The sequence below is a fragment of the Rhamphochromis longiceps genome, linkage group LG6, assembly GCF_057381845.1.
Source record: "Rhamphochromis longiceps isolate RC_006_pf linkage group LG6, R_longiceps_female_GT1.1, whole genome shotgun sequence".
Lineage (NCBI taxonomy): Eukaryota > Metazoa > Chordata > Actinopteri > Cichliformes > Cichlidae > Rhamphochromis > Rhamphochromis longiceps.
The window spans coordinates 44,233,674-44,247,231 of NC_140562.1; the positions used below are offsets into that span (position 1 = coordinate 44,233,674).

At 43.3% G+C, this 13,558-nt stretch overlaps 1 protein-coding gene across 3 annotated transcripts in view; it reads left to right on the plus strand.

Annotated features, from left to right (window-relative positions):
- Window positions 1–13,558, plus strand: part of sorcs1 (sortilin-related VPS10 domain containing receptor 1) — a 213,371-nt gene that overhangs the window by 177,984 nt on the left and 21,829 nt on the right. For all 3 annotated transcript variants that reach the window (XM_085410921.1, XM_085410919.1, XM_085410920.1), the window contains exons 17-20: window positions 1,942–2,055; window positions 5,465–5,636; window positions 6,676–6,862; window positions 7,478–7,611. In XM_085410921.1, coding sequence (XP_085267047.1) covers window positions 1,942–2,055; window positions 5,465–5,636; window positions 6,676–6,862; window positions 7,478–7,611 — 607 coding nt within the window. The remainder of the gene's footprint in view (window positions 1–1,941; window positions 2,056–5,464; window positions 5,637–6,675; window positions 6,863–7,477; window positions 7,612–13,558) is intronic.

The window sequence follows — 13,558 nt, forward strand, 5'->3', positions numbered from 1 at the left end:
ATGACCCCCTATGAGCAAGCACTTTGGCGACAGTGGGAAGGAAAATCTCCCTTTTAACAGGAAGAAACCTCCAGCAGAACCAGGCTCAGGGAGGGGCGGGGATGTTTGTAGTGTCAGTATGATTCCCTCCAGTTAATACACAACACCACGGTTCTTCATTCACAGATGGATTTATTCTTCCGTCACACTTCTCCTCCAAACCACCATAAAATTCACCGTCAAACTGTCATTACATAAAAGTACAGAATGACCAAACATAAAAATTACAAATAAACATTAAACCCAAGTTAACAAATGCGCGATACACAAACACAGTTAACATACCTCGCTGGCTGCAAGTAACTGAGGGAATGAGTCCGCTTCAGGAACAAAAACTTAACGAAAATAATTCCCAATTTCTTCTTCTTTACAGCTTTCTTTTACTTTAAAACAGCTTATTTATTCCTTCTTGTGACTTAGTCAACTTACAGTTTAGCTTCTTTGCACATGCTTTCTAGACTGTACTTTGCGGCACTTAAAGGCGCCTGTGCACAACACAGAATGAAACTTAGTTCCTACCCCAAAAGGAACAACAATAAATAAAGGAAATAAATAACATATTGAAAACAAATTGACATAATTTATAATTATGGCAGTTAAAGTCATTCATGCTGGACTCCCAGACATCACTCTAACTGCCACTCTGGACCACTGCTGCCATCTGTTTGTTTGCTTTGCTGACATCCGTGCACAAGAAGCTTCTGTTTGTGGCACTTGGATCAGAGTCGTTTGGTTTCTCAGTAGCTTGTAACTCAAAGGAAAGCGTGGGCTCTGTTATGTGGGACACTCGCATACATCATCACCGAGGGTATGATGGCATCACCTGGAGGACAGAGAACAACACATAGCAGCGGCTAATTGTTACGCGAGGTATTTCCTTGTATTTGGCACAGAGCCCTGGTCTTATCAGATGTAGAGATGCATTTGCAATATGTCCCGGGGTTTAAGGAAACTGGGTTTAAGTGAGGGATTAAAAGATAAGAGATCACCGTGAAGGATAACATCCTCCAGATTATAATTGCAGAGCAGCTCTGGCACATTCTCCCGGTGGCTGCTGCTGCTAAATGGAAACCAGTTAGCTGCTCAAACATATAACTGTGTGTGTGTGTGTGTGTGTATGTGTGTGTGTGTGTGTAGTCATTCCCATAACTGTGTGTGTGTGTATGTGTGTGTGTGTGTAGTCATTCCCATAACTGTGTGGCATCGTCACCTCTTGAAAGGACAAAGTGTTCAGTGGAAAAAAAGATGATATTTCACACCTGCCTTTGTGCTGGTGACTCCTGATATCACAGCTGCAGTCACAGAGAATGTTTTTCTACATTAGACAAAAAATATTTTCTTTGAATTATCAGCAGTTTTAATGTTTGTTTTCCTGCGTATTTCTTTTTTCCTCACGTTGGTCCCATACCTGCAGGTCTCTCGAGGAGGACTGCTTTTGAAATAAGCTCTATCAAAACCATAAATCACTGAGCCTAATAGCTTTCATCAACAATCACAACACTTTTGCATCTGTGTGCATGTCGCGCTAATTGGGGCAATTTGTCCCTATCATTTTGGGGACACAGCGCTGCTCTGCCTTTTAATTTATGGCACAACTCGTGGGCTGTGTTTAAAGAGCACCGAAGAAGCAGCTGCTGCGGCTCCTTTGAAGTCGATACTTAGATGACATTAAGGTTCCATGTTGAATTTCAATCTGAAATGATCTTACAATATGGAGCCTCTTTCGGTTTCAGAATATTTTATTAACTTTTGATTGATTTCCCTGTGAGTATTATCAGCCATTTTATAAGCAGGTGTCACACTTGTAACAGCCTTTATCTAATTTTCAAATTGAATTTTCCAAACGCTGTCTCCTCCATGTCCCGATTTAATGACGGCGTCTGTTTTGTCGGATCGTTGCAGTGATTACGGCTTTGAGAGACGGACGGACGGCAAGTGCACCCCTGCCTTTTGGTTCCATCCATCATCGATGTCTAGGAGTTGCACCACGGGGATGACTTTCCTTAACAGCACCGGGTGAGGATGAGAGCTGACTAGAATCAGCATGCACAGTCTCAGCAGCGACTCGCAGGGATTGGATAAAATGAATGGTGCATTTGAGCCGAATAGCTCAGGGTGCTTTAATTAGTTTCTCAGGGACGACACGGCCGGGCCGAGGAAAATGTGGGCTGAATGATCAAACCTGCACTTTTAAAAAACAATCATGAACCAACAAGGATAAAGCACCGGTAATAAAAAGATCTTCTTTGGGTGAAAATTGTGTCAAGAATTTCAAAGAGGGATGAATGAAAAATTCAATGCCAAATCCAGTGTGAGGGTGTGTGAAGTGCCGTGGCTTTTTCCAAAAATAACTCAAGCGCCCAGGAAAAAAGTCTGATTTAACATTGATGATCACAGTGTGGATTAAAGCTCAGAGCTAAATGGTCCTCAGGAGAAATGCATTTAAAAAATGTCTTAAATGTTAACAATAATGGGACTAGTCCATTTTGTTCACTTAGGAAAACGTAAGCAGAGGTATTGTGAATAAAACTGATGGCGATAGATGTTCACCATCTTACCCAGAACACACGTAGGATTGTTGGGGATCAGATGTACGATGCTTGCATATTCTTCCTGTGCTAACGTGTGATTTTCATCCCACAGCCCAACAACCTATGCTTTAGTTTCATTTGTGCTTCTAAAGTGCCTGAAAGTGTGATTGGGAGCATGAATGAAAGCCGTTTCTCTGAGTTAGCCCTGCAATAACTCCTCTCTCGCTGTGACAGCTGGGGCAGTTTGTCATGCTGTGAATTCAGAAATGTGAAGAAGGCTTTATACAAATTTGAAAACTTGAATTATGCTAGCTTTAGCGTATTTGACGCCCAGAATAAGAACTGCTTCTGCTAAAAGTCTGCTTTGGAAAGAGTGGATTACTATAATTACTATAAGGTCATAACGGATTAATGATTATTTCTTTGACTAAAAGTTGTCACTCTGCGATCTCAGCTGCAGAAATCTACCATTTAGGTTCATTACTAGACTTTAAGATTACTATGTGTATCTTTTTTTTTTTTTTTTGCAGCGAGAAAATAATTTTAAAGCAAAAAGTATTCAAAGTCTACAGGAAACTATTCAGGGAACTGCCCTTCTGTATATAACTTTGGCAGCCTGGTGACATGTTAGCATTATCTGGTGTCGTTTTCACCAGACATAATTTTCTTTTTCTCAATATTTATTTATTTATTTTTTGACAGAACCTTTTAAGATAGAGAAAATGTCAGGAAAAATAATTAGATCACATCCCTGCAATCAGAAATAAATGTGATTGTAACAAGACGAAACATTTGTGTTGTCCTGATCGCATGGCCATGAAGCCGTGTTTGTGCAGCAGTGAGCTGCGGTGCTGTATCCATCCGACTTGGTTGTTTATGTCTTGCACTCCAGACACCAGACGGTGCATCCTGATGCTGTTTTTGTGTGTGATCTCTTTAGAATGGCACACGGGTGGTTTAGAGGTGTGGAGATTGAATTTTTTCCCAGTTCCTAACAGAAACTAGTGTTTTAGTTTAATTGATGATTCCAAATTGGTCAGAGGTGTGGATGAATAGTAATTGTTGTCTGTGTACCTCCCCTCTTGCCCAGTGTCAGCTAGGATAATCTATCACCTCCTGTTGCTCCAGCTAGATAAGTGGTTAAGAAGGTGAATTAATGGATGGATGGTAGGTTGTACACTCCAGCACAGTTGTGGAGGGTCAGGAGGGTGTAAGTTGGTCTCTCATCCAAAAAGAAACCGACTTTCATTTCTGAACACATGTAAATGTAAATATTTAATTCTTTGTAAAACAAGGCACTTTTTTAAAAAAATTGATAAAGATTTGAGTTGCAAAAAAAAAAAGATTGTAGGTGTACAATGACAATAAAGGGCTACTTTTTTCTATTCTATTCGAATGGATTAACTTTTATGAAAATAAGATTATTACTATTATATATAGCTTCTTTGGATGGTGTTTTATCCTTGAGCTTGAGGGTCCTGCACAGTATCTCAGCTGTTCCTAGGACTGCACTCTTCTGGACAGATATCTTGGGTGTTGTTCCCGGGATCTGCTGGAGCTGCTCGCTTAGCTTGGGGGTCACTGCACCGAGTGCTCCGATTACCTCTGGGACCAGTGTTACCTTCACCCTCCACATCTTCTTGAGTCCTTCTCTCAGTGGGCATGTGGCAAGAAATACCAAGGGCTGAGTTCCTGATGAAGGCTCTTAGGGTCCTGTTGATCTTGTACAGTTCTAGGTACTCGAGGATTCATGTGTGGGGGATCGAGTCATAGGCCTTCTTGTAGTCAATCCAGGCAGTGCACAGGTTGGTCAGTCTGGTCTTTCAATTTCGAGCAACTGCTCTGTCTGTCAGTAGCTGGTGTTGAGCTTCTCTGGTATTCCTGCCAATTCCTTTCTGTGTCGCACTCGTGGTTCATGTATTGAGCCACGTGCCTGTTCATCTTAGCTGCTATGATGCCTGACAGGAGCTTCCATGTGGTACTGAGGCAGGTTATTGGCTGGTAGTTGGATGGGAAGGTCGCTGCTGGGGATCATTAGGAGCCTTCAGTTACATATATATGTGGAAAGCCTAAGGGAGGCACGTCAGCAGCACTGTTAGTGACAGTCAACATGATATTAATTAGTCAGACGCAGCATGAAACAGGTGGGTTGCAGAGTGGCTTGCAGTTGTGCAACAGTTTCAACAGCGCTCCCTACAGGATGAGAAATTGGTGAGCAGTGTGTAACCTGCTGAGGCTGGCACTGAGATCAGCTGATGTGTTTTTCTTTTTGCTTATTTGTTTTTTAAAAAATTAAAGATCAGCAAGGTAGCAAAAGCTAACTCTAAGCTTTCTTACATAATTCACGTCCAGAGGGACTGTCATAAACCCTCCCTTTCTGTTTAAAGATACTTGGATAAAGAAAACATATAATTTTCTGACATGTAGTAAGGATTGTAAAATATCAAATGCTGTACTCTGAATATGTATAACAACCAACATGATTAAAGAAAACATGCAACACAATATCTCTGTGGCAAAAATGGCACATTCATTGTCACCAGAACATTAATCAGGGTAAGTGCTTTTTAAAATTTCTGAAGGAGCCTCAGCACGGCTCTTTGTTGCAGGAACATTGACATTCCCACCACATTTTAGAGTTTCTGTCAGCGTCTACGCCCCTCACTACACAAACAGCACTGCTGGCACTTCAAATTGAAAAGTTTTTTTTCCTTTTTTCTGTTAAGTTTTCTTGTGAATCTAAATGAGGGAAGTGCAGACAGATTAGGCTCTGCTGTTATTTTAAACATAAATATGGTTAGTTTATACGAAGAGAAGTTTATACGAACCTTATATGAAGTTTGTGTTTGTCTGATGGCACATCTAATCAGTTTCATTTGCTTTTCCACCTTCAGCTACAGAAAAGTGGTCTCCAATAACTGTACAGCTGGTGTGAGCGCAGAGTACACAGCCAGGAGGCAGCAGTGTCCTATCCAAGCACCCAAAGGTCTCCACCTGGTTACCAGTGAGGGTTCGCTGACAGCCGTGTTAGGCACCAATGTCACCTTTCTTGTTTTTCTGGAGGAGGTGAGCTGTATCCAATGTTTCCCATGAAGTCACACAGAGTCAGTGTCATTATATTTACAGTGTAAATAAGGGCAAAGTCAGAACTGTTAGCAAATATTAGTGAATTGTTTCAAATGTACAGTTAGATTGGAAATGGCTATCTGGGTTGTTTCTATAGCAACACCAGCATCCTCAGCTGTGACTGTGCTGTATCCTCTCATATTTTCCTGTGTTCACACTCTAAACTAAACGTACATGTTTAAAGGGAGAAAAATTCCCTTTCTACACCTTTTTTTTGCTTTTTATGACCAAAAGTACTCACATACTTTGACATAGTTACACATCAACACAATTAGTGATCCTAAGAGGTGTTATCGTATTAGTAGTGTTAGGCTTTAGGGTTCAAGTTACTTCTCATCATCATTGAAAACAAAGAAGATACTCAGACAGGGACTGCCAGCCTGAGGAGTCCTGAATGCAGTAGCACAGTTTCTTTTAGGTGGGACTTCCTTGTGATTATAGAGTCAGCTGTGCGGATTGTCTTTGTTTTTAAATGCAGATCGTAAAGCAAAGTAATTAATAATTAGTAATACAGATAGTAACTACTATCTGCTGCAGTGAAACTCTTATATCTGGAAATTATCCTTTGTCCTCTGAGAGGGTGACAGCGTCTGCATGTAAAGGCAGCAGATCGTGACCTGTGCTCCTGTTGGAAAAAAGTTGACAGTGTGCAAACTGTGAGTCACAGTGTCTTTTACAAGCATCCGTACATGATGAACTAGGACTGAGATCCATGTCACTATTGACACTGTTAACTTTGGAGTAAAGTCAGTGTCTGACAAAAGTATTACACGCCTTGGAAATGAGACTGAGCTGAGTGACCACGCTGACAATCGCAGCCCTTAGCAGGGAGTGTGATAAACATTACCTACATTATTGTGCCTAGAAGGAAAACCGTGCTCTGTGTTGGTCAAATGTAATAAAAGCCAGCTCAAACCAGAATGAATATTTCATAAAAGGCCATACCTGCAGATTTCCTGGAAGTGTTTGTCCTGTTCAGGGTGACGGGGCGAGGACGAGCATCACTCTGGACTTTGGAGATGGCCATGCTCTTACATATTCCAACGTGAGCTCCATCGAGGAGGGGATCAAACACATCTACAAAGCTGTGGGAATCTACCGAGTGACCGCTACCGGGGAGAACAGCTTGGGCTCAGAGACCGCCATGCTCTACCTGCATGTCACATGTGAGATACCGAGTTTTGTGAAAGATGTTTTTGTGCTCTTCGTTTCAGCTCTTTCCACTTTTTATCAGAGTCTATGGAATTGCTGTTTCCTGCTTGTACGACATTCTATCCTTTATCTCTTCACAGAACATGTTCCCCTCCCTTAGCCAAACAAACAAGTGAGACAGAATAAATCCCATTTCTCTTCTACTCAGTTCAGCTTATGCTTTGCAGCCACTCAGCCCGCAGAAGCCACGGCAACCTCATACGTAACAGGGCTGACCACCCCCCGTGTATTCAGGGGTGACAGATGTAACGGAGCTGACTTATTGATCAGGGAGCAATGTTGCCCCTACCAGTCTGTCAATCCTATGTGCCAACCGTACAAATAGAGCCACCGCAGGCTCCAGAGTGCCACGGATGAAAAATAGTACACAGATGGCAGCCGGCAGTCCCAGAGCAAGAGCGAATCTTGAACAAACTCACCCTCCTTACCCACCTATAAACCCCATCTCCTCCCTCTTTTTTCCCCTCATTTGAACCAACAAAGTTATTTCATTTATTTTTATCCTCTTTTCACATACTGTGGCGCAGAGCGTCGAGTTCACACTGTGATGTATATGTGTGCCTGAGTAGGTCAGCTGGAGTATATCCATCTCTCAGCTCCATTTGTGGCTGTGAGGAATAAGGAAGTGAACCTGACTGCTGTTCTGTGGCCCGGCCAAGTGGGAACGGTCACCTACATCTGGTGGATCGGAAATAACACAGAGGTACAGCGCACTCAAGAAATTCACCACTTCTCTCAGTACTTCTCTTCTTCTTTTGCCCATTTGCAATTAAGTAGGTTGCTGACTCTTCTGGTCCAAAATGTGAGAATCATTATTTTGTGGAGCTATTTTTGTGCATGCAGGTTGGAAAATGTGTAGCCTTGTTAATCAGCGTCAATAAAAATGGTGGAACGTGCTGACCTGTTCACATAGTACCTTAATTACTGATAACCAGTGAAGTGAAAGCATCTTAGTGTTAGTGTAAAAATCCTCCAATTCTAGGGCCTGCTGCAGTCAGGCAGAGCCGATCAATCACACAGAGTTAGAGGGTCAGAAAAGACATATTTTTCTGTTAATCCCTTTGCGGCATCTAGCCATGCGGATAGTTTCAGCTTGGGGGACACAGCTTTGGAGATATCGGCCTTTGAAGACAAAAGATCTGCATGGATTTTGTTCAGAATAGCGAAACGTGACAGTTTAAAAATGGAACAAAGACTTCTGGAAACACTGCAATTCAGAAGCAGTTTACAAAATAAAATTAATCAGCTTCCACCTTGCTGGTGGATTGAGTGACCATTATGTTTACATTTAACAGAGTATTTGCGTGATTATGCCAAAAGTACCTGTTCTGTCCTCACTAGATGTGGGCATGATTTAGCTTATCCAGTTTGACAGACAGTGAACAGAATGAGAAGAAGAGAATGCTTTGAACTGAGATTCTTCTTTACTTCGATCTGCATCTCCAGTTTACAGGCCATGTTACTGAGGCTTCTTATACATGGTATCCTTTATCCATTTTCATTACTCTCCTTTCTCTTTTCTTTTTGTAAAACTAAATAAACACAAAACAGATAATTACCTTCTCATTCACTGAACATACATAATGTACTAATTGAAACTTAGTTTTCATGACAACCAGCAAAAAACATAAATCTTAAGGTTGCCTAAATTAAACATAAACATCACCTTCAGTTAACTAGCATTATTGATCATAGCAAGTTAGCAAACACATGCTAATATACAGTCGCTAGCACACAAGTAGCTTTACAAATGAGTAATGACCACACAGCTGAAATAGTAACTCAGTATATGCACATTACACATGCATCACAAATCAGATAGTTAAGGTTATAGTATGTAATGAAAACTTACAGGCATGCGTGGGCAAAAGTTTCACCTCCACTGAGCACTTGTAGCAAACTAGCTGGGCATAACAACTTCCCAAGTACCAACTGTGGCCACAAGAGGGTGCCAAATCATACAAACAAAAGCATATTCCCACATTAAAGTTATACCAACACACTCCCCGCCTGGTATAAAGTATTTTATACCACTCCGTCTTTTACTTTACTTTTTAGTTTCCTGTATACCTCAGTCTTTCTTTATAGTTTCCTTGGGGAACAGAAGGATGAGCTGAGAAACTGGACGTAGGTAAATCCGTGGAGCACCTTGTTTCACAACCCTAACCTCCACCTTTCTGATTTTATTATCTTGACTAGGAATGTTCTTAACAATGAGACCAATAGGCCATTCATTTCGCTTGGTTTGGTCATCCTTCAGTAAGACAACGTCTCCGACTTGCATATCCCTTTTGTCATTGATCCACTTCTTTCTGGACTGCAGTGTTGTCAAATATTCTTGTCGCCATCGTTTCCAAAAGATGTCGGCTAGACATTGGACATGTCGCCACTGTTTCCTGTATAGGTCTTTCAAGTCAAACACCCCTTCGGGAGCAGACACAACGTTTGCTTTCTGAGTAAGAAGCATTGCTGGTGTCAAGACTGTCGGTGACTCTGGATCTGTACTCACCGGAACCAATGGCCGAGCATTCATAATTGCCATCACTTCTGCCATCAAGGTGACAAGGACTTCATGAGAAAGACGGGTAGGCCCAGACTGCAGCAGCATGGCTGCTGCAGTCTGGGCCGACGAGCAACACCAATCATTCTTTCCCATGAGCCTCCCATATGGGATGAGTGTGGTGCATTAAAGGTCCATGAGCAGCCTTCATTACTAAGGTAATTTCGGACCTCTGAGTCATCTGTAAAGATCCTTAACTCTCTACAGGCACCGACGAAGTTGGTTCCACGGTCAGACCTGAGAACCTTGGAAGGTCCTCGTATGGCAAAAAACCTTCTTAAGGCGTTAATAAAGCTTGAGGTGGACATGGATTCAATCACCTCTATATGCACTGCTCGTGTTCCTAGGCACGTAAACAACACTGCCCATCGCTTGTTTTCTGCTGTGCCTCCTCTTGTTCGTCGTGACACTACACTCCATGGTCCAAAGACATCTAGACCAACTCTGGTGAACGGGGGTTCTATGCAAAGCCTATCCTCAGGCAAGTCAGACATCTTTTGCTCTTGAGGCTTTCCTCTGAGTTTGCGGCATATGACACATCCATAGATCAAGCTAGAAACCAGCTTTCTTACGCCAATTATCCACAAACCGGCTGAGCGAAGTGCCCCCTCAGTTAAGTGGCGACCTTGGTGGGCAACTTCCTGGTGATGATGTCTCACTAACAAAGTTGTCACATGGTGTCTCTTTGGGAGTATGACTGGGTGTTTTTCATCATATGGAAGGTCAGCTGAAGAGAGCCGTCCACCTACTCTAAGCACTCCATCCTGATCGATAAAGGGGTTCAACCTCCACAGAGGACTTGCTTCGGAAATTTGTTTCCCTCTCTCCAATTGTCTCACTTCTTCCGTGAATACAAACTGTTGAACACTCCAGATCACTCTAAATTTTGCCTGTGTTTGTGGATTTTGAGGGACTTGTTTTGAAAGCCTGGACCTGCATCTTGCCACGCTGATGAGCTTCGCCATTCCATTTATCAGAGTTTTCCATGAGGAGAACCGTTCAAATCTCTGTGGACTGAGAGGTCTATCAGTAGCCTTAGTTGTCAGGGTGCTGACTTCTGGGCGAATCTCTGCATCGTGCTGTGGTTCAACAAGGTCAAACTTACTTAATGTCACTGATGGGGATACCTGTTGTTGGGCCTGCTTTAGGAACTGAGGACCAATGAACCAGCTTGTTTTGTGCAGGAGACTTGCTGCAATCGGCCTTGTTGCGATGTCAGCTGGGTTGTTTTCTGTTGCAACATAATTCCACTGTGTGCATGTAGTGGACTTCCTAATTCTGGAGACTCTGTTGGACACATAGATGTAAAATCTTCGCGAAGCATTATAGATGTAGCCTAGCACAATCTTGCTGTCTGTGTAATACCTTACGGCATGCAGCTCAAGGTCCATCTCCTGACAAATGAGCTCTGCCACCTCTACAGCAAGAACTGCAGCACACAGCTCCAATCGGGGGATGGTATGTGCAGGCTTGGGTGCTAGCTTGGATTTACCCATGACAAACCCGATGAAGCACTGTCCTTGTTTATCAATAGCTCGTATGTAGGCAACTGCTGCAATAGCCATTGACGAGGCATCTGAGAAGACACAAAGCTCTTGGTGCTGCATGGAGGACAGAGAAGACGGAATATAAGGCCTGGGTATGTGCAGAAGCTCTACCTCTGACAGGGAGTCTTTCCATGCATTCCATTGTCTTTCTTTGGCAGGTGGAAGAGGATCATCCCATTCACCTGGTTCTGTGGTAAGTTCTCTGATGAGGGCTTTGCCTTGGACAGTGATGGGAGCAATAAAACCTAACGGGTCATACAAGCTGTTGACTGTAGAGAGTATGCCTCGCTTAGTGAAGGGTCTTTCTTCCTTGGAAACTTGGAAGGTGAAAGAATCTGATTCAAGACTCCAGCTCAGTCCAAGGCTACGCTGAACAGGAAGAGGATCTGTCCCTAGGTCTAGGTTTTTCAGGTCCTTGGCCAGATCATCAGCTGGAAATGCATCCATTACCTTGCTACTGTTTGAGGCAATTTTGTGTAGCCGTAAATTGGACTCAGCTAACATCTTCTGTGTTCTTTGAAGAAGACTGATGGCTTCTGTTTCTGTAGGGAGTGAAGTCAGACCGTCGTCGACATAAAAGTTTCTGGTAACAAACTCCCTTGCATCTTTGCCGTGCTCTGCCTCGCCTGCTTGAGCTGCTTTTCTCAGCCCATAGATCGCCACAGCTGGTGAGGGGCTATTGCCAAACACATGCACTGTCATGCGGAACTCTGTCACCTCTTTTGTGAGGTCATTTTCTCGGTACCAGAGAAAACGTAGGTAGTTCCGGTGATCTTCCCTTACAGTAAAGCAGTAGAACATCTGTTCCACATCCGCAGTTATTGCTATAAGCTCTTTTCAAAACCGCAGTAGCACTCCAACCAAAGTGTTGTTCAAGTCTGGACCACTTAAAAGGACATCATTCAATGACACCCCCTCGTGTTTGGCGCTCGAGTCAAAAACTACCCGTATTTGTCCAGGCTTTTGTGGATGGTATACTCCAAACAATGGAAGATACCAGCACTCTTCCTCAGGCTTCAAAGCTGGTGCTAACTCTGCTTGCTGACTGTCAAACATCTTCTGCATGAACTTAACAAAGTGATCTCTCATGTCTGCCTTCCTGTCGAGACTCCGCTTGAGAGTATGCAGTCGTTTGAGAGCTTGCTGGCAGTTGTTTGGCAGTCGCTGCCTATGTGTTACAAAGGGCAGAGGCGCGACCCAACTATTAGAGTTGTCTTGGTACATCTCACTTTGCATGATCTTGAGGAAACGTTCATCTTCCAGTGAAGGTCCGGGTCTCTCATCGTCTTCGCTCTTGATGAACACTGTATCACCGAGGTTGTCTGTTTTGACCCCGTGATAAGTATCCATGTGGCTTTGAGTAGTGCATCTCTGCTGGACTGTTAACAGCTTTTCCTTTGCATTCATACTGTTGAAGCACGGGCTGAGATATGATGGTCTCCCATTGAGCAGCACGTTAGTTTTATAGGTTCTCACAGCAGAGCTCGGCTTATGCGTGCGCCCCAAACAGACATCTCCTATGACTACCCAGCCAAGGTCGAGCCGTTGAGCAAATGGAGCATCTGCTGGTCCATTGTGTTGTTCTCTCACTTTATGCAAATTCAACACATCCCTTCCTAGGAGCAGAAGGATTTGTGCGTCTGAATTGATGGGAGGGATTTTGTGTGCAATGTCTTTCAAGTGAGGAAAATGTTGTGCAACTTCAGGAGAGGGTATCTCAGACCGGTCCTCTGGAATCATATCACATTCCAGCAATGGAGGTAGAGGTACCTTGGTGTTGCCATCAATCGACTCTATGATGAAGTGTTTGGCTCGCTTTCCACTCATTTCCATTATGCCTGAGCATGTCTTGAGTGTGTATGTCTCTGTGTTCCCGTCCACCTCGAAGATGTCAAAAAACATGGATCGTGCGAGAGAGCGATTGCTCTGATCATCTAAGACTGCATATAGTTTGATTGCTTTCTCTCTCTTGCCAGAAGGATAAACCAGAGCTAGACAGATTTTGGCACAAGACTTGGGGCTATGCCAATCTCCACAGACTTCAGTGCACATGGCTTTAGCTGAGGTTGACACTGGCATGGCTTGAGGCTCCCCGCCATGCTTTCCTGTCTCTAGTGGCAGTCTGAAGTCGTGAGGGGGTGGGCCTGGATGCAAAGCCGAGATGTGCTTGTCGCTTTCACATTCCTTACAAGTAATTTTGGCTGTGCAGTTCTTTGCTAGATGCTTGGTGGATCCACAACATCTGAAGCATATGTTCTTCTCCTTTAGGTAAGCTTTTCTTTCTTCAAGAGACTTACTGCGAAAACTGCGACATTTCCTAAGAGGGTGTGGTTTCCTATGGAGAGGACACTGCTTGTCTGGGTCATCCCACTTATCCAATTCACTTACCCCCAGTTCACATGACACATCTGTCTTTCTTACTGATATCTGTGTTCTGTTGTACCTTATAGGTCGTTCAGCTTTCCCTACTCCTGTTGAGAGAAAAAAGAAGCTGGGATCATTCCTGATTCTCGCTTGTTCTCGTACAAACTGGGAAAAGACAG